At 36.2% G+C, this 19,933-nt stretch overlaps 3 protein-coding genes across 4 annotated transcripts; 2 read left to right on the top strand and 1 right to left on the bottom strand.

Annotated features, from left to right (window-relative positions):
• Positions 1-341: 341 nt before the first annotated feature.
• On the top strand, positions 342-4,763 carry LOC132163605 (F-box protein At2g32560). The gene is made up of 5 exons (XM_059573953.2): positions 342-2,071; positions 2,192-2,271; positions 2,431-2,609; positions 3,044-3,118; positions 4,187-4,763. The coding sequence occupies exons 1-5, from the start codon at positions 1,406-1,408 to the stop codon at positions 4,372-4,374; spliced, it is 1,188 nt and encodes a 395-aa protein (XP_059429936.1). The 5' UTR covers positions 342-1,405; the 3' UTR covers positions 4,375-4,763.
• Positions 4,764-10,257: 5,494 nt separating this feature from the next.
• Positions 10,258-11,349, bottom strand: LOC132163877 (uncharacterized). Its single transcript, XM_059574256.1, has one exon. It carries the CDS (start codon positions 11,347-11,349, stop codon positions 10,258-10,260), a length of 1,092 nt encoding a protein of 363 aa, XP_059430239.1.
• Positions 11,350-13,526: 2,177 nt separating this feature from the next.
• On the top strand, positions 13,527-19,903 carry LOC132163353 (Holliday junction resolvase MOC1, chloroplastic). 2 transcript variants are annotated; one of them, XM_059573611.1, is made up of 8 exons: positions 13,527-13,980; positions 15,107-15,212; positions 15,974-16,026; positions 17,103-17,234; positions 17,523-17,595; positions 18,398-18,641; positions 18,994-19,106; positions 19,394-19,903. In XM_059573611.1, the coding sequence occupies exons 1-6, from the start codon at positions 13,573-13,575 to the stop codon at positions 18,484-18,486; spliced, it is 861 nt and encodes a 286-aa protein (XP_059429594.1). In that variant the 5' UTR covers positions 13,527-13,572; the 3' UTR covers positions 18,487-18,641; positions 18,994-19,106; positions 19,394-19,903. The 2 variants fall into 2 exon arrangements, with proteins under 2 accessions (XP_059429594.1, XP_059429593.1); XM_059573610.1 differs by having other exon boundaries at positions 18,398-19,106.
• The last annotated feature ends 30 nt before the right edge of the window (positions 19,904-19,933 follow it).

Genomic DNA, 19,933 nt, shown 5'->3' on the forward strand with positions numbered 1-19,933 from the left:
GTTGGGTTTAGCTTTTATTAAAAAAATAAAAAAAGAAGGGAAAGAAAGTGACAGAGATTTTAGAGATAGGGATTGGTAGAGAAGACGCCACGTGGTGTTATTTGGGTGGTGACAACGTTTGATTGTAAGTAGTTGACGACACACCAGAATATATCTCTAAGCTATTATCCACCATTGATATCTTCGCGATTCCTTTTGCCGTACGTTGTTTAGTATGGATTTTCTTAGTGAGTTGAAAAACGGGTATTGTTTTTTTTCTTCTTTATGACCACACAATTATACCCTCCAAAAAGATGTTTAACTATTACCGCCCAATCAGTGACATAAATGTTAGTTTCTTTTTCCCCACTCTCACAATCTCGTTTGTGCACCACCTATTTGGTATTCGGCCTAAGAGAGAGAGAGAGAGAGAGAGAGAGGGGGAGAGGGAAACAGGGAAAGAGAGATTGAAAGGTCTGTGGGTGGAGGAGGATTTGGTGACCGTGGTGAAGAATCTGTTGGACTGAGGTGGGAGGGACCCAACACCTCACGTCCATCATCATCCTCTTTATCAATCTCTTTATCTTCTCTTCCTCCTCACCTCCATAACCACCCCTCCACAAGGTGCTTTTGTCTTGAACTTCTGGAGTCTTTTCCATTAGTTTATAGAGATATTGAGGGGTTGGGTGCACCTAATTGTGCTTCAACCCCAACAACCTAGATCTGTTCTCTACCTTATTATTTGCAAAAAGATTTGTTTGTTCAGCAGGAATTCAAAGATTTTGGAGATATGGGTCTTTGTATCTAGACTTATCTTGATCATTTTCTTGGGATTCGAAGTTTTCCAGTTGTCAGAAAAAAGCCATATCGGATCTGAGTGCCCCACCTTCATTGGCTTCCTGGGTTCATCCAATACAACCCCCCTCTTTTTCTTGTTAAGCATCTGGTACAAACCCATTTACTCTTCTCCCTCTCTTTGTATGACAGCTGTTGAGCTTGTCTGTACGGTTGGGTTCCTTTTTTTGGGGGGCCATTTTTTTTTAAGAAAAAAGAAGAGGGAGAAGAAGCTCTTCGCTTCCTTTGCTTTCTAGATTGGATTGGCTGAGGTGACTTCCCACCAAAGTTCGTTCCTTTGAGGTGTCTATAGTTGCTCTCCTCCTTTAGTCCGATTAAACTTTGATGAGGAGGCCCACCGTTGGGGTTTGGTGGGCTTTCGTCGAGCCAATAAGAACCCATATTTGAAAGTTGTTTGAAGATCCTCTTTGCTTGTTTATTTTTAGGTGGTTGAGAAGGAAGTGAAACGAAATTCTGTTTCCTCTTTATTTTGCCATTTGCTTGTTACATAATTGGTTCCTCCATTGACATCGCCATATTCACACTGATGAGCGAGCCTCTTTTGACCCGTAAATAGTAGTCCCTTTTTGTAATGCTACTTTACTTCTTGATCACTTGCTTCTCCTTCATCCTCTTTATAACGCCTCTCAAACCGCTCCCACCATGGGCTAATGAGGTGAGATTGTTGTCCCTCTGGTTTTGGAAAGACTTATCATTCTTTTCCATACCCGAGTTGATAAAGAATTCCCTCTTAAGTAGCCGTCTTTCTCTAATTCCGTACAAAATGTCTTTGATAAAGAAGAGTCTGAGTCCCAAAGTAGACAACTTTGAGGAGACCGGACAGATGTCGGTGTTGGACTTGCCTGAGTTGGCCTTGGAATGCATTCTTGAGAGGCTGCCTCCGGCTGCACTTTGTAGCACGGCTGGTGTTTGCAGCTCTTTGAGGGAGAGATGCAAGAGCGACCACCTTTGGGAGAAGCACATGAAACAGAAATGGGACACAATAATCGGCCCTGCTGCTTACAGAGAGTGGCAATGGTATCTTGCTTCGAAAACAGATTCTAACTATGTAAAGCAAGGCAAGCAGAAGGGGCTGATGAGGCTTCTAGCTCTCAGTTGGCCTTTTTCATTGTTTAAGTCCAAGGTTGATGATACCAGCAGGCGGAGAAATTCTTTACCTGTCGATTCCATCATGGCTTGGTATCTTGCTCTTGAGACTGGCAAATTCTGGTTCCCTGCTCAGGTCTATAACCGCGAGGTATTGATTGTTGTTATATGTATCGGCTATGATAAAGCTTCTTTCAGCTTCAAGTTCATATTTTGGTCACCAGTTTTTTTAACCAATTTCGGATTTTTTTTTTTTTTTTTTTTTTTGTAGAATGGCCATGTTGGGTTTATGTTGTCATGCTATGATGCTGAAGTTAGCTATGATTCGCGCACTGACACCTTCCAAGCCAGGTAATTGGACAAATAGCCTTCTTCGGACTTGATTTTGGGTAATTCTATTGTTTTTTCAATATGTATAACTCTGGGATAGTTTGATTAGGAGATGATAATATGTGGTTTTTTCTCATCTGGGTGGTTTGTTTTAACTTCAAAAGAGTTTGTCTATTGCAGGTATCCACCTCATGGAAGGAGACCAGTTGCTATTGAGAATGGTGTGCCGTGGGAAAGGCTAAGAGCACCACCTGTTGATACTCCTCCACACGATCTTCACATCTCCGACTGTTTGAGTGAGTTACGCCCTGGCGATCACATTGAGATTCAGTGGAGAAGAAACAAAGAGTTCCCTTATGGTTTGTTCCTCACACAAATCTCCTTGCAGTGAACATTTATATGCTTACTTTTTCTGTCAATTTTATCTAGCTCAATATTGGGTGGCTACTTGTTTTGATTTTCTAGATTCTTTTTCTTTGTTTTATTATTTCTCTTGTTATATAATCTGGGTTGGTGGGAGATGGATAGAAGCAAAGAAGTCCTTGTAAGAAACTTCAAGGAAGATTGAATATAGTTTGGGGAAATACCAATTGACATGTCATGCTACTAGAAAGTAGTTAAACCTAATTCCTATAAAAAATACTTTTTCAAGCTTAATCCCGTTATTTTTCCAGAGGCTGGCGCCACGCCTGATGATCATACAAAATAAATAATGAATATTATATTTTAAAATTATTCTTCCATCATTTATAAAATATATTCACTGCTTGATAAGAGGTTCCATATGTTGCAGGTTGGTGGTATGGTATCGTAGGTCACTTGGAATTGTGTGATGGAAATGAAAATTACTGCCGTTGTCATCATAGCGGTGAGTTGATCTCATCTTTCTTTTTTACTTGCATCTGTATTTCCCTTCTATTTATGAGTCTTTAGAGGAAAAAGGTGGAAGAGAGAGAGAAAGATGGGTAGGAGGGGGTAAAAATGTGTAAGATTTTGTTATTAGTCTTGCAAGAAGCCAATGACATCTCTAAAATGTGGATGGCATGAATGTGAAGTATACTTTCACAGACCACACCAGTTTAGGCAAGGTCCCTTTCTTGAATTCAATTTTTCAATATTTGGACCGCCATTTATGCTATTTGGTTGGTCCCCAAAACATATATCCCTGTCAGCATGTCATGGTTTCCACCAACACTATGATAACTTCTGTCTCAGTGGAATATTTGTGGCCAACCACACTGCAAGAATTCAAGGTTTCCTCTGTCTTTTGCCCTGTTAGAAATCTTTTCCTTGCTATGTGGGCTATATAATGTCATTGTTAGCCGCCTTTTTTTTCATTTATGTTAATTGGCTACCAATAGGTGCTCTCTAATCAAGTTGCACCTCAAAAGTAACTTCCATCTACCACTCATTTCACAAGAAATTTCTGTGTTTTTTTCCATGACCGCAACAAATCATCAGCAAGGAAATAATGATCAATAAAATATAAAATAGTAGCAAAATTGTTTCTGCTTGCAACTTGCCACTTGACAAAGTGGTATAGCTTTTTGTGTTAAAGCAAATCAGTCTACTTCAAGCAGGTGAAACCTCTTTTAGGGTTTACATACACTGTTTTTTTTTTTAAAAAAAAAAAAAAAAACCTTAAAAACATCTGCTCAAGGATGGTTTGGTTTACTGTTTTTTTAACGATTTGCTTATTTTGATTTACTGGGTATAAATTAGAATTTAACAGGGTCTAAGCTTTCCTTACAGCCAAGGGCATTTCAGCTTGGTGCTTCATGAATATCCATTACAAGAATATTTTATTGTAATAGTAAATTTAGAATAAATAGTGTATGGAAGGGAAGAAAAAAGCAAAAGAAACAATATCAGCAGTAAATGCCTTGCTGTTTACTGGATGCTAATTTAAGTTGTAACCTTCAATTTGTGCCAACAGACAATGTGGTGCTGGAGTTCAATCAGTACACCCCTGGTTCACAGTGGAGACGTGCGACTGTCGACCGGAAAGACCACAGGGAAGAGGGAAATGAGGCAGATGGGTTTTATGGAGGAATCAGAAAGCTTAAGAATGAAGTTGAGATTTCCACATGGAAGCGGCTTTGGCCGGCAGAAGTCTTGGAATAGTACACCCTTTGTATTGAAAGGGTTATTACTGCATCCCCACGCATTGAACATAGAGGCCCATTCTTCTGTATCAAATGAATTAACTGAATTTTCACTTCGCAAAAGTGGATTTCAGAAATTGAAAACCAGCTTCTTATTCAGTTGCATGGATGTGGAGGCCATGCTCCCTTTGTTTTCCTTTTTAAGGTTTACATTTTTCTTCTGGGAGATTTCAGGGTGTTTCATGAAATGCCAATCCATGAAAATTGCCTCCTGTTTACGCCAAATTGATGTACAATATTTACCCCCATGATATATATTGTATTTTAATAGATAGTCCCATCCTTTTTGGTTGGGATAACAACATAAGAATGATAGCTTTGAAATCTTATAGCATCAATTTCTCTCTCTCTCTCTCTCTCTCTCTCTCAAATATAAATCACCCAGAAATTAAGAAGCTTTTTATGCCTGGATTGCTGCAAAACCTCCTCAACCTGGAGTCAATTTTTTTGTTACAAGTTGTAAACAGATGAAGTAGCTAATAGAGTACGATGAAGATGAAAGAATACATGCTGAATGGTATTGAAAACGCCACCATTATGGCTTATTGGCTTCCCCTATTGATGTCTTCGGATTTGTATACTCACTTGAAGGACTGACGAGGACCCCATTTTCTCAATGTGTCTAGAGCAGCTGCTTTCTCTCGAATCCCAACTTTTTGCCCTTATTTTTTTAGAGAAAAAGATCAGCCCCAACTTTCTGAGAATCACAAAATCAAAACCCCCAACTGTACATTGTTTGTGTCATCATTAATGTTTCTCCTCTTGCTATGATCTACTCCCTAAGCAATCAATAGGATTTTTTTGGTAGGCCAATCCCAAAAGGACAAATTTCCAATAGATTGGGTTGTAATAATTATTTCAACTAAGTTTTTGAAAGTATCATGTGTTCCTTGAGAATTTGAGAAGCATTTTTTTTTTAATCCTATTAAAAAAGCATGTGAGAAATACGTAGTATTAAAAAAAAAACATGTTTTTTACATATTAAGGAACACATGACACTTTTAAAGGCTGAGTTAGTAAAATTTTCCAACAACCTAATTTGCGAAAAACAACAAGAAAACCATGAGAATATACCGTTGATCTGTTCTTCGTTTGTGCGCACCCGTTTTGAAGCTTCAAAATCAGAGATACATACCTTACAGACAAAGTTTCTACATAGATGAGTTTATCAGGTACCCACTTCTACATGACAAACTGACAAGAACATGTCAAAATAACCGAAACAGTTGAATGGAACTTGAACACTAGTAATATCCAAGTGTCCGTAGACAGGTAGTGAGCCTGTCGGTAAAGATAAGTTAATTCCAAACTCTGTATTTTTTTTGGATGAATCAGTATCAATTTTTATAACATCAACTATACCTCTGTACAATTTTGCAATAAACCAGCAGAAACCAAGATTTTGAAACAGATTTCAAAATCTCAAAACAGACAACAACAAAGTAGGGCTGAGCGTCGGTCGGTAATGTCGGTTTCGGTAGAAAATTTTTATTTTCGCCTTTTGAACCGACAATGTCGGTAAAGTCGGTTATTTCACCGACTTATTCCGTCAAATTTTAATTTATTTCGCATTTCGAACCAAATGCGGTCGGTAAAGTCGGTGTTGGTCGGAAGTCGGTAAAGTCGGTGTCGGTTAAGTCGGTATGTGGAAAAGTGGCAAATTTGTCGGTAAAGTCGGTCGAAAGTCGGTCGGTAAAGTCGGTTCGGTTAAAAAACCTCTTCCGCCTACCGAACCGAAAAATTCGGAATAAAAAAAATCATGCCGCCTATTGTCCGCCATTTAGTCGGTAACGGTCGGTGTCGGTCGAAAGTCGGTTAATCGGTAATTTGCTCAGCCCTACAACAAAGTACACCAAAACAAAGGACAAACTCATACTTCCAGCATAATGATGAAATATCATAAAAAGAGAATAGTAAAGCCCCTTCAATTTTCATGGTCTCTAGTCAGTGATTGCATATCAGACTTTTTCCTTTTGCAATGCTGAAAATAGCATGATCATAAGCAATACCTGATCATGCTTAGTTTGCAAAATAAGTTAAAGCAGAGTCGCCTAAGTTAACAGAGGAGCCTCAGATTTTTTCAGATGCCAAGAATTTTTGTTCATAAGAAAAACGTATTCTTAAAATCTGATGGAACCATTCATGTACATTGATTCATTGGCTAGAGCATCAAACTACTTGTGCTACTATCAATGTAGAGACACAAACCTACAACCATGTGCCAGCAAACTATTTGTGCTGCTATCAATGTATAGACACAAACAAACAACCATGAAAATGCATCACAAATAGAGCGGGCTAACCTGTAAATCTAACACGAAATTAGCGAGTTAGGGTTAAAAGGTCTGACCCGTTTAATTAAATGGGTTAGACTAAAGTTGATTTAAATAATCTTATATCCACGCTTCGATATTACTCGAACCCGATACTCGATATTTAGGATGGGCAATTTTTAACACAACCTATAAATCCGACATAAATCCAACACAAAATTAACTTATGAGGGTTGAGGAGCCTTACTTGTTTAATTAAATAAACTTGGTTATAGTTAATCTATATAGTCTTATATCTATACTTTAACGAGACTTAATCCAACACGCGAGTACGAATTATCACCTCCTAATCATGAACAAGCTAAACATGGCATATAGGCTCTTTGCTAAATACCAAAAAAAAAAACATATATAACTTGTTAGGAGTGCCAATAAGATTACATATATATTTGCGTTTCCCAGCAAAACCATTCAAAATCTACCACTGGCATATTGTAAAACACTCTATGGACAATATGCCCACTAATTAATTCCTACTGCAAACGCAACATACCATGAATTAGCTAGTAATTTACCCAACCTACAACCTGACTACTTATTTTTAGTAACTCATAAAGAACCCTACTTGCATACCTTCCATGCCAGTCCATTGCTCAATTATGTGCTGTCGTCCTTCTCCTCTTGATGGGCTCAAACACCGGCAATCTTCTGGAAGAGATGACGAAGCAAAGGTTGCCGGTGACATTATGGCGGAACATCCAGATAGTTACAAAATCTTCATGCCTGCTCAGATGATGTTCGTGGGAAAACCTTTTCCACCCTCCAGTGAGAATGTAAATCTTGGACGCCCACTGCTTGAACACCATTGGGTATGCCTTGCCTTCCAAGTCATACGTGGTGACAGGAATTCCCAGATTAATATTTTCATCCCCACCCAACAATGGCAGGAGAAAGTTTTCGACGTCCTGTTTGTTCATGGACAACCTGCTTTGATCATCCCTGATATCACTATCTGTCAGCTGCTTCTCGAAAGGCTTTGAGCATGCTCCAATGAGGCTAATAAGGCTCTGTACCGGTGGGATTTCTGGAGGGTTATAGGGTTCAATGGGAAGGCTAGATTCTCGTGGCTTTGTTGCTGCCTTATGCTTTCTTTTCAGTGCCTCCAAAGTTGTAGCAGTTTGCTTGTCCAATATCATGTGCCTTATGGAATTGCAAAGCAATGCCGCTCTCCCTACCTCTCTCAGTTCTTCAGGGTAGTTTTTGTCAATGAAATCATCGAACTTGCTTGCCTCTGAGCCTTTCCCCATCCTTTTTTTTTTTTTCCTTGCAAAGAGAGAAAAACCTGGAATTTGGAATGATGTGAAGTTCTCTCCTAGGGTTTCTAAAAGGGAAGTTCCTTGTGGAACAAGAAATCACTCTGATGTTTGAGACGGCCGACATTAGAAAACTTATGGCAGTAAGGCTGTCACCCTTAACAGAGTCCTGTATGGAATGACCGTTGACCCGCCACCTGTGCTCTTCTTTTTTAATATATATATATTTTCCTCCATTGTTTCTTTGTTATGACATGTATCCTACTTAATAAAAATATATATTAAAAAAAAAATTATAAGGGTGGTCCGACAGCCTTAGGTTCAACCAACCCTTTTGGCCAATTTGGTGGTGGCCTAATAAATTTTTATTTTTTATTTATATTTTATTTTAAACGAGATAGATGTCATTTATTGATTAGAAATGACGTGATAACACTGTTAAAAATTTAATGAAAGGTGGATCATATATGAAATGATATATTTGATAACAATTTTAACTTTGAGGAGTAAATTAATAACTTTTCAACCTCTGAAAACGATTTCATTAAATTCAATACCTCACTAACCATTAGAACATTTTTCCATTTTTTTAATTGAATAGGGAAATAAGGGTTACAATGAATGATATTTTCCATTCCCGATTCAGATGGAAGAGAGAATGAGGGATTCTTTGAGAATATTTTTGAAATCGAGATGGAAACCGGCCCACTTAGTAATAACATGTGCACGGAAATTTGCACTATGAGACTTTTAAAGGAGGACAAGCCTAATCTAATACTATACTATTTGGCTAAAAAGGAAGCAAAAAAATTATGATGCTAAATATCTGGATGATCAAAGTATCCATTTGGTTTAGTAGCCTGAAAAAAATAGTGATTTCAAAACGTAGTTTATAAGTGTATTTTTTAAAGATACAATTAAAAGTTTAGTAAATTTGTGGTTTACCTTTTAAAATTATGGTTAATAACTTTTTTGGTACTTGGGTTTTAATGTTTTTATTATTTTCATTAGGTTTTAAAACATGACAAATCTAGTACCTCGGATTTTGGAAAATGCCGAATCACTACCTTCGTTAATTTTTTGTCCATCCCAATTAACTGCAGTCCACATCATCTGCTCTTATATTGCGACATGTGTTCTAAAAATAATAATAATATAAAATAATAAACCCAAAAAAATAAAAAAATTGAAAATTCTATGGGGGTGGCCGAACCACCCCCAAAAGGGGTGGTTTGGCCACCCCCATAGATTTTTTTTTTTTTTTTTAAGGTTTATTATTTTATATTTTTATTATTTAATATTATTTTTAGGACACGTGTCGCGATATAAGAGCAGATGACGTGGACTACCGTTAATTGGGATGGACAGAAATTAACGGAGGTGGTGATTCGGTCTTTTTCAAAATCTGATATATTAGATTTGTCATGTTTTAAAACTTATGAGTGAAAAAATAAAAATATAAAAACCCAAGTACCAAAAAAGTTATTAACCCTTAAAATTATGCATTTTTTTTTTATTAAATACAGCCCTTGCCCATTGTGCGAAAATGTGAATTTTAGCCTAAATTTTAAGGAGTTGGGTAAAGTTGCGAAGGATCTTATGCTCAAGTCTTACCAAATAAAAAGAAATTTATGAATATAATTCCAATCTCTAAGTTCATATGCTCGACAAATCAAATACAAAGAAATTATTGAGTTCTGAGGTCGCATGCATGTGCTAATTAATATGCTGGATATATGATCTCCTTAATCATAATATCCCACAAGGTAGTTGAAAATACTTCCATAATTAAGGCCCCCTTGAGGTTCCCTTTTAGCATTGTAATCTCCTCTAATTTCAAGACAAGTTTTCAAAGAATTCCTTAATCAAATTCAAAACAATCCCTTTTAGCTTTGTATTGTGAATTAAATTAACTGAATTACCAATTAATAGGCAGTGAGAATAGGGAAAAAAAAAAAAAAAAAAAAAGCATTGTAATTTCCCATAAAAAGCCCACTTAATTGATACAAGTGCTACCATAAGAATAATAGGAAAAGCACAACATAAAATTTGTCCCATACAAATATTCAGACACTAATATTTTGAAAGGACAAAATTTTCCTCCGATCTAAATCAATTTGGTATGTTAATCTGACAAGTATCTTTTGAGCATATGATAATCACATGTTTTAAATACACCTATCATTATTAGGTTGAAAAAATTTTCTTCGACCTAATTTGAAAGAAATGAAACTCCTCGGGCCAATTGTGGCCTATTCAATTCACATACCTTGCCCCAAAACCCATGCACATAAGAAGCTTTGGTCTGTATTGAATCAAAGTCATCTTGGTCACTTTAGCCACCCTCATATCCCCATTGAATTGGGCTGACCCTGCAGGCTTGAAGCTAAATCTCCTCAGAAATCTTGCCTTCCAAGATGCTGTATTTTGATCCCTTACTTTGTTTTTATCAGTTAACTCCCTCATTGATGCACTCTTGAAGAGAAATTTCCTTATTTTCTGTCTCTTGCTCTTGCTCTTACTTATACAATGCTCTGCACTTTCTCTAGCATTCTCTCCTGCTTCCAAACTGGGCTTGGTGGGCATTTCATGGTCTATTTTCACAAGCCTCAATTGTCTTGCAAATGACAACCCCTTGGGCTCCTCCAACTTCTTTGGGCTTTGACCTACTTGAGCCAAGCTATTGGGCTCCCTTAGCTTAGGTGAGCTTGAGCCCACCGAGTCGTCGGACTGCTGTGGTCTGGTGGCCCGAAATGGTGAAAGCGACCGAGCCTGTCTACGATTGTCGCCTCGTGTTTTCCCTCTCTTTTCCTCCCTAACATTCTCCAAAGCCGCCATGAATGGATCGAAATCATCATTCCACAAGCTCCGGCGAGAAAACGAGAGCTTATTAATAACCGAACTCGGAGACCGAGGGGAAGACGCCGCCGAGCTTTGGTTGCTGCTCTTGTTGTTGACATTCCGAAGACGCGGTGGTAGTTTGAGAGGAGGTGCGAGTGGGAGGACTTTGCCATCACAAAAGAGCTCATCAGCAAATGCCATAGCAGTAGGAAGGGAATTCCCACGCTGCACTTGTTGCTGCTGATGATCAAATGGGTTCTCAAAATTCTGGCCTGATTCAACACTGAAACGGCGACTAGTTTCAAATTCAAAATCATCACCAAAAGAGGAAGTGGCATCTTCATATGTTCTTGGTGATGGAGGCTCAGTTTCAAACCCAAATGAAGCACTTACCCCTCTGCAGGTAGGACTAGTTGGCACACTGTAGAAGTACATCTTGCTCTCTAGGCTGCATCTACTTGGGCTGGTGGGTTCACTCGCATAGGAAAAATCATTGGGGCTCTCCATTGATATACAAGAAAATGGCAAAAAAAAAAAATGTTTATAATGGGTACCTTGGAAAAGGGAGTGAGTGCAGAGGTTTTTGCTCCTGAAGTAAAGGAAACCTTGTCATATATATCAACAGCTGGTCTCCATCATCCAAGTTAATCTTCAAAACTCAAGCAGATTATAACACCCAAAAGAATAATCTTTGAAGATTTTTTTCTTTTTTTTATGTAACTTTAGGAGTTTATAAAATTATCCCTAATCTTAGTGCTTTTGCCATTCATCCAGGACCAAAAATATGTCCTTTTGTGTTCAAGTATTCATAGTTTATACCCCTCACTGTTCATTGTGCTTATCCTTGTAATCTTCTCAATCGATTATTCTATTTGTTTTGCCTTTTCAATAATATATAGGGTGCAAAACAACAAAGGGAATCAAACATCCAAGCCTTGATTTGTCCAAGATTTTCAGGTGAAATGATTGAGTCACGGGAGGTGGGATTGTGGTTGAACCATGAAATATTCAACAAATCCTGTAGAACAACCAGTCTGCAGCCTAAATATTGGCTCCTAGATTCCCTCACAGCAAGAGTAAAGAAAAATAAGAGGCAGAAAATCGAAATTGCTCCTTAAGTGTCTTACAATGTCAATGAATTTCAATGATAAATTATTTATCTCTACCAGAAATGGTATGCAAATGGATACAATGGAACCCAGAAAACTTTTGTAATTTAGTTGCGTTTTGCAGGCTACAATAACGTGTAGTTTTAAACTACAACACATATGCAGTTAACAATTCAAGGGTCAGATTTAACCAAACTCAAACCGCGTTTTTATTTTTATTTTTTGTAACTATTTGGTTCCCTAACCAAAAACAAGGACAACACCTAAAAATTTTCTCCACCCATTCTCGACCAACAACAAAGGACCAACCATCGAAAATCATAAGTAAACCCACAACAATTTGAACCCAAAATCGACAGCTTCAAATCCTATTCCAATACCCATTTTTAGCCAAACATAGCATCAACAACAGAAAATCACAAGAACAAACCCACAAAAATAATCAAATATCACCGATTACCTTTCTCATCAATAGGTTAACTTTCTGATTATTTTTTAAATTTCAATATTTATTTCCTTAATTAAGTGATATATTAGTATTCAAATTGTTATCATCGAGGGACGGTGGACAAGATCTATTTTATAATGGTTTTAACCTTTGAGAGTAAATTAATAACTTTTGATTAGAAAAAAAAAAAAAAAAAAATTTAATAACTTTTGAATCTTATGGAGCAATTTGATAAAAATCCATTCTTATGACCATCAGACCATTTTTTTTTTTAAATACTATATATATATATATATATTTCAATTGAGACAGTGTTCTACTAAACTACAAAAAAAAAAAAAAAAAAAAAAAAAAAAAATTCAATGTCCTTTCTAATGAAATAATTAAAAAAAAAAAAAAAAACTGAAAAAAATTGGGGTGTGCAATTTTATTTTATTTTCTTTAAAATCTTAAAGAAAAAAAATTATTGTTTTTATTTTATTTTATTTTCTGAATTTATTGGAGTATTTTTGTTTTTTTTTCCTGTCCTTAGGGATGGTGTCAATTTTTTTTTAGTAATTTGGGGAGATATTATCCCAATTGAAAGTTTGAGAAAAATATTGTCAATTTGATAGTAGTTTAAAAGGAGTATGTGAATTTTTCTTTAAAAAATCATATTTAGAGAGAAAAAAAAACATATATTTTTCCCCCGAATGATTTCAAATAAGATTTAGAAATTTTATTCATTTATTTACATATTCATTCATGTAATTTGGAAAGGACAGAAATTTCCTTTAAATCAATCTGCAAGAAATATTTTCAAACCCATTTAAAATAGTGTCAAGCATGTGTAAACATTTAAAATACACCTTAAAGTTTTAAAGTCATTAATAGCAGTTTACTAATTTAGACTAACGTTTTAAATGTTTATAGACAGTTGACACTATTTTAAATGGATTGAAAGATATTTTCTCCCGAGTGGATTGAAAGAAAATTCTGTCATTGGAAAAAAGAAATACTATTTAACATATTTTATATTTATATTTCTTAGGCTTTTACAAGAGCAAGTTTTGAATAAAATAAATAAATTTCAAAATATTACATGTTAACATATTATAACATCCTCACTCAAACTGACAACTCTGTTATGAACTCTCTCACTCTGTCTCTCTGAGTTTTTGGGTTTTTGATGGAATGGAAGCCCTTCAAATCCGAGCACACCAGCAACCAACGCCAGCCTATTTCATGAACCCTTTCTCCTCCAAACTCAAACCAACCTTCTCCTCCTCCTCCAAACTCAAAGCCTTCTTTTGTACCTCTTCTCTAACTCCGCTCAGTTCAGAGCAACCTCCAATTCTCTTACCAAGAAAAGCAAAAACCGCTCTTTCACGCAACGGTGTTAGGGACAGGGTTGTTAAGAAAACCGCTGCCCAGCTCAAGGAGAACTGGTTGGAATCCCTCACCTGCCCTTTTCCCCATGAGTCCGACCCTTTAAATGGCAATGGGACCAATGCGGCTTCGGATTGGGTTCTGGGCATAGACCCAGATCTTAATGGGGCATTGGCGCTCTTGAAAAGCGTCGAGTCCGGTTTTTCTGCTCAGGTAACTAAATGGGTTTCCTTAAATTTTCAATTTTTTCTTAAAGAATGTTTTTCTTCGAAAAAATTAAGAAATATATTGTTTTGTATTTCTGGATGGGTATATATATTGAGCCAAGTGTTTGATATGGGAAGTTAGTGTAGAATAGGTTTGGTTCTTATTGACAATGCATACTTGCGTTCTAAAAGAGCAACCATAGAAGTAGAAATTAAAAACAGACACACATTTTAAAATTGAAAGGAATATTGTGTAATTAAGACAGGCTTTTTTTTTTTTTTTTTTTTTTATGTCAGAATTATAAATCTGTATTTCTGAGCATCACTTCTGAGAAAAAACCTGTATGTGGAGAGTGTTTATTATTACCTTTTAAATTAAAGGCATGGTTTTTCTTTCTAGTTCATTTCATTAGATTATACGGTCATAAGGGCTCTATGGTCACTAGCATTATCCCCAATTGGGGAATACTGGGAAATGCTCACAACAATTATAGAGATGTTTGTAACTTGAAAGGGAGGTTGGTGGCAACAGTTGCTACACGATTTGGTGTAAAATACTACCTTGCATCAAGTGACCTTCGTTTCAAGAGCGCAATAATCAAACTTTCAATGGTGTTGAGCTTAATCAGAATGTGTTTAACTCTTCATTTCTAAAATCATTATATGATTGGATGAGTGCCTTTGGAAGCATCTCTTATAATTCTTTTTTGAAACTTCTTCCATATTTACTGTGTTACTCCAGTGTACCTGGCTTATATCTCTTTTTCTTCAGTAAAATTTTGATTACTTGCAGAAAATGAAAAGAACATCTAATAAGATCTGGGTGAATGACCTCTCAAATTGTTTTAAATGATAAAAAAAGAAAAAAGAAAATCCCATTTTATTAAATTTTCATGCCCTTTATGACTATAATTTTCTTGTTTCTAGTGGCATGTGTTCTGCACTTATCAGTTGTGTTATTTCATGAGAAGAAATTCAACCTATCATGTTTAGGTGTTTTATCTGCTTTTGGTTTTATTACTTGTTACTTTGTCTGGTGCAATAACACTGCTTACGGGCCCAGTGGACCAGAAGTTTCTCAAGCAATATATACTTCTCTGATTATAATTATTATTATTGGTCTAATGCTACAGGTATTTGACTCTCCACACTTGCAAGTACCGGTTGGGAAAAGAGTTCGACGACGTTTAGATGCCAAGTCTATTGTGCAGTTGCTTCGCAGTCTCGATGCTCCCATCGGTATCAGTTTTTTTTTTTTTTTCCTTCCCTTTTCTATAGTTTCCTCTTTATGTTTGTCTGTCTGTCTGTTTCTGTAAGCATTTTTTGAAATACTTGATTTGAGTGCCGAGGTTCAGCTGAATGCTTTAGCTTCTTTTCATGATTTCATGGTGGATTAAAGATTGGAATATCTGATTGTTCTCTATTCCAGAAATATAGTACTAAATGCAGACTAGTATTAATATGTCAATAATTTATATTGCTTTTCTATCCTTCCTTCTTTTGGTTTTCTGGGTTAACTTACTCTTAGCCAGCTGGCTTATCCAAGAGGAGAGGCATATATTCTCCCTCACTTGCTGTGGGAAACATTAATTCTTAATTGAGGTGAATGAATCTCACAGTACTTGTTTTGGAAAAATGTACTTTGTGAGACTTGGATAAGATTTCATGTATGGACGAGGGATAAAGTGTGCTTTTTTTGTACCCCAATTTGGTGGTCTATCTGCTACTCAATACTTCTTCATTCTGAAGGGCTTTACTAGAGCCTCATTTTTGTTATATCTTCAAAATTCATACAGATTAGTATCCATGATAACGATGACAATGCCTTAGGATCTTCCTGTGATGTGGAATACACAGTTGGCAAGATATCTTGTTTTCATTGGTTAGTTATTGGAGCAATCTTCTTAAAATCATGCTTATATGGGTGCTTTATTGCTATAAAAGCTTGAGTGATATTTTTCTAATGAACCAGCCTTTTTTATATTTTTTTTATTTTCCAGGAACTACCGCATATATAGAACAATCAATCCCTTATCCACAAGATGGCAAACAGGTTTCTTTTGTTCTTGAAAGTCTATTAATTTCATGTGTGTCGTTACCTTACTATTCTGTCAAATAATAGTGCTAGGGAACCTTGCTAATCTACTCCTTTGACCAAGAAAAACAAGTTAATTCCATCATGCTCGCAGGGAGAGGGGGAAGACAGGACTCATTTGGCAACACTTTTTAGGGTAGCTTTTTTGTTTTTAGCGAAAAGACATTAACAAATAACTTAAAACTATCTTCAGCTTTATGTCACATTACAACCAAAACGCAAAAAGTAACTTTAAAAAGTTTTGTCAAACGAACCAGAGTTTCTCATTTGATATAATGCACTATTGTACTAGTGCAATTTAATTTAAAGATGTTAGCTCCACACTTATCATTCTCTCTTGATACTGTTTACTTTTCCACTCAAGAAAGTGTTTTATAGACATTGTTATTCAAAATGCCTCGTTTTCCAGTTACAACCATTTAAGGTTATTTTTTTCTAGTCACTATCTCTTCCACCTACTGTTCCTTAGGTGATTGGGCTTCTTTCTACATTCCTAAACTGCCTTAAGCATAATGTTCCTGACTATATTCCATTATTGCTCTTATACTAACATCTCACTTTTGAAAATGGCAATACTGCTAGACATTTAGTGAGTTTTTCTCATTAAATGTGAGTGTTGCTACTCAATGGATGTGAAGACTAGAAAGTTTGAGATTATTACAAAATTTCAAAAGTAGTTATTACAAATACTTCAAAAACAATCGAGCTGGAGAAATCCAATTTCATATTTGTCTTATTATATTTTATCAAAGTAAATTTAAATGTGCAGTCTCTTTCCTTTAAGTAGCTTAATTTATTAGAAATGGCCAAGTGAGGCCCTCATACCAAGGACCTATGCTAGTCAAAGGTGGATAATCTCTCAGTTTTCCATTTCAGAATCAAACTTTTCGAAAAATTTGCATCCAATTGATGGCATCTCGTTTTTTGGATAGATTTTTTACGTCATGCCTTTGGTTCTGCTAGCATTTAATTTTAGCAAGTAATACTAAATTTTCATACTTAATGCTTACAATATTTTCCTTTTCTGAGTGAAGGGGTGGTGGAGTGGAGGATTTGGGTACGGACTATGGATTGGGGTCTTAGTTGCATCGGGATTTTCTGTTGTTCCGGTGCCATCTCTGTTATGGAAAAACAAATTTGAGCTCTCTGGAAGGAGCTCTACAAAGGTTGGTTTGATCCTAGCCTCACGCACTAGCATGGGCTTTTCTCATTGTTATCTAATGCAGTTACATTTATCCTGAAAATGAAGTTGGCTCATTTATTGTTGTGTTAATACAGACCTCTTGAATCTTCAATTTAACTATTTTTTTATTTGCTTTCAATATTACTTTCAATCACTTTATGCTGGCTTTGTCTTCTGTTTTAAACTGTTCGGTGATATTTATTTTCACATCAAACGCAACATTATCAGCTTTCTTTTACTCAAATATAGATGCTGCATTTTGACTCAACAGGACGAAAGCCGGAGAGTTGCATCCACATTATTTCCAACGTTGAGTCCACTGCTGAAAAGAAAAAAGGATCACGGTAGTCTAACTGTCTCATTTATTTGAATGGAAATTTATTTTCTGTATGTTATGACTGAGCGAATGGAACTTAGGCCAAACCCTTGGATCATGTGTTGCTTCAGAGTTTAGTATTATTGTGCTTTTTGGAAAGCCTGATATTCATTCACCTGCACAAGGTGCCTAAATGTTTCTGAGCAGTACCAAAAAGAGAAGATAACACACACTCACTAATTTGAGCTAGTGCTATAAACTCATTGTGGAAAAACAATTTCTGATACCGACAGTTCCACCTGACATGAATGCATATATATTACTGTCAAAAACCCTTTTCTTGAATTTCATAAAAGGTGTCTCCTTCAGCTTAAAAATGTTCTTGTTCCTCCACACATTTTGCAGAACTATCAAGAACAGTTTGTAAAGATAAGTATGTTTTTTTGCGTCCTTGGAGATCAAAACCAAAAACTCTGAAGAAGTGACTCCCTTAATGCATTTAGCATAGCCGAAAGTAACCATTTTGTCTATGATGGCAAGGGGGATCACTTGCAACTCCTCAGTGACAGCATGTTTAAGAACATAATAAACTCATTCTGCACTTTCATGCATGTCAACATGGTTAGGGTATTAACCTACACTTAGTTCACAGAATAAATGTTGCCTTATATGGGACTGGAGAACCAAGTGAGTGCACTGTTCTGGAAAGACCAAGTGTTAGAAACTTATTTTCTATTGGTACCTCTTCAAAATACTGAGTGAAAAGTGTGTTTTGCTTACTGATCATAGATTGTTTTCCCATATACTTCTGTATTTCCTGAAATTTGCAGGAAGGGCTGAGGCTTTACTCATTGCTGCCTTTGGCAAGGGACTGAAGAAGTTAGATTCATCATGCGTATCAGAGGAGTTGGTGCCTTAATATTCGCAAACTGGCCAGGCATTTGCGAGGTCTCAATTCTCTTAAAGCATTCGGTGGAATTAGTTATTGAATGAGAAGTGGACTGACTAACATAGCAGCTTGAAAGATTCAATTTTTTTAGAGCTTTGGTGTTTCTCTCAGATTCATGAGACCTGGTAAAAGACTGGTATAACCATTTTTTATCAATCATATACTGATTTTGTGGGATTGGAATCCCACCATGTACATCCCATTGTAATTCTGCATATCTGAATCATTAAAGGAATATTAGATATTCCAATGACAAAGTCTTTCCTTTTGGAAGTAAGGGCTAGTCATTCTCTCTATTTAATTGCTCTCTCAATGTCTTTTAAGTACACTAGATTATGATTTTCAGTTTAGATAGACATCTAAAACAAAATAATCACAAAGGACATGAGTTTATCCATTCTAATCTCCAAAATGAGATGAGATTGAATGTGAAAATCTGTTTCAACTACTTGAATTGACAAACAATTCTTTGATGAGGTGAATGAGATTGCAGTCAAAAACACAAGAAGCCAAATAGAATTGCACTGTAGCGGGTTGCAAGAGGCGAGTTTCCTTTGGGACATGATAGTGAGGGCGGTGTGCCGATCAATGTAAGCTCAAATATTTTTCTTTTTGCTCTTTCTCTATGATGGTGTTTGAGATCTTATTTTTTTCTTTGGACTGCTGCAATTTTTCTTTGACCTCTCCTTTTTCAACCCAAAACTCTGAATTTGCTGTTTTATCTTGATTTTTTTATTTGTTTCCCTAAAGTATGCTTGGGTTTTCTGCTTTCTGTCCTCCTGTCTTTCTTTCCTCTTGCTCCTGACATGTTTTTTTTTTTTTTTTTTTTTTTTCTTTCATTTTTTCATCTCTATTCTCTGAATTAAATTTGTTACAGGAGGAGAAATTGCTTTTGTGCATGGTAAGGAAAAAGGAAAAGGGGCTTGAATTTGATGATTTCTTCACTTCTGCTGAGTTTTCATTGAACTATTGAGGATATGGAGATGACGAACTTGTTATATAGTTGTTAAATAGTGAGAACGATGAAGTTAATTGAAGGGATAGGGAACGTGGAGGCACTGCGAGGTTGATCTGAACATGGTGGACTGAGTGGGAGACTATCATTGGATCTGATCAAGGTGTTGCTGCTGTTAAACTTTTCTGGCTAATCTGGGAAGAGAGATAAAACCTGCAACCATCTAGGGTTAATAATTTCCAAAGCAGTAGTTAAAAAGAAATGATATAGGATTGGAATGCATGTCTTCCTTGGAAGAGAACTAGAAGGGAGACCTCAATTTCTGAAATAAGTTGGACAAGAAGTAGGGAAAATCAATTTATGGAACACTCAAAATCTGTGATCTGTTTATTGGTCTATTTATTCTAAATTTAGCAATTATCATTTGTTTTCTTCACCTTTTACTTTCTTTTTCTGGGATGG

This window comes from Corylus avellana, chromosome 8 (genome assembly GCF_965113065.1).
Source record: "Corylus avellana chromosome 8, dhCorAvel1.hap1.2, whole genome shotgun sequence".
NCBI classification, from domain to species: Eukaryota; Viridiplantae; Streptophyta; class Magnoliopsida; order Fagales; family Betulaceae; genus Corylus; species Corylus avellana.

What these genes read in the sequence shown, in the direction of transcription:
- LOC132163605 (XM_059573953.2), top strand. Translation starts at nt 1,406, where the DNA reads ATGCTACTTTACTTCTTGATCACTTGCTTCTCCTTCATCCTCTTTATA. An exon ending in CTCAGGTCTATAACCGCGAG is followed by an intron (nt 2,072 to 2,191) that starts GTATTGATTGTT and finishes TTTTTTTTGTAG; the next exon opens with AATGGCCATGTTGGGTTTAT. An exon ending in CTGCCGTTGTCATCATAGCG is followed by an intron (nt 3,119 to 4,186) that starts GTGAGTTGATCT and finishes TTGTGCCAACAG; the next exon opens with ACAATGTGGTGCTGGAGTTC.
- LOC132163877 (XM_059574256.1), bottom strand. Translation starts at nt 11,349, where the DNA reads ATGGAGAGCCCCAATGATTTTTCCTATGCGAGTGAACCCACCAGCCCA.
- LOC132163353 (XM_059573610.1), top strand. Translation starts at nt 13,573, where the DNA reads ATGGAAGCCCTTCAAATCCGAGCACACCAGCAACCAACGCCAGCCTAT. An exon ending in AGTCCGGTTTTTCTGCTCAG is followed by an intron (nt 13,981 to 15,106) that starts GTAACTAAATGG and finishes CTAATGCTACAG; the next exon opens with GTATTTGACTCTCCACACTT. An exon ending in ATCCACAAGATGGCAAACAG is followed by an intron (nt 16,027 to 17,102) that starts GTTTCTTTTGTT and finishes TTCTGAGTGAAG; the next exon opens with GGGTGGTGGAGTGGAGGATT.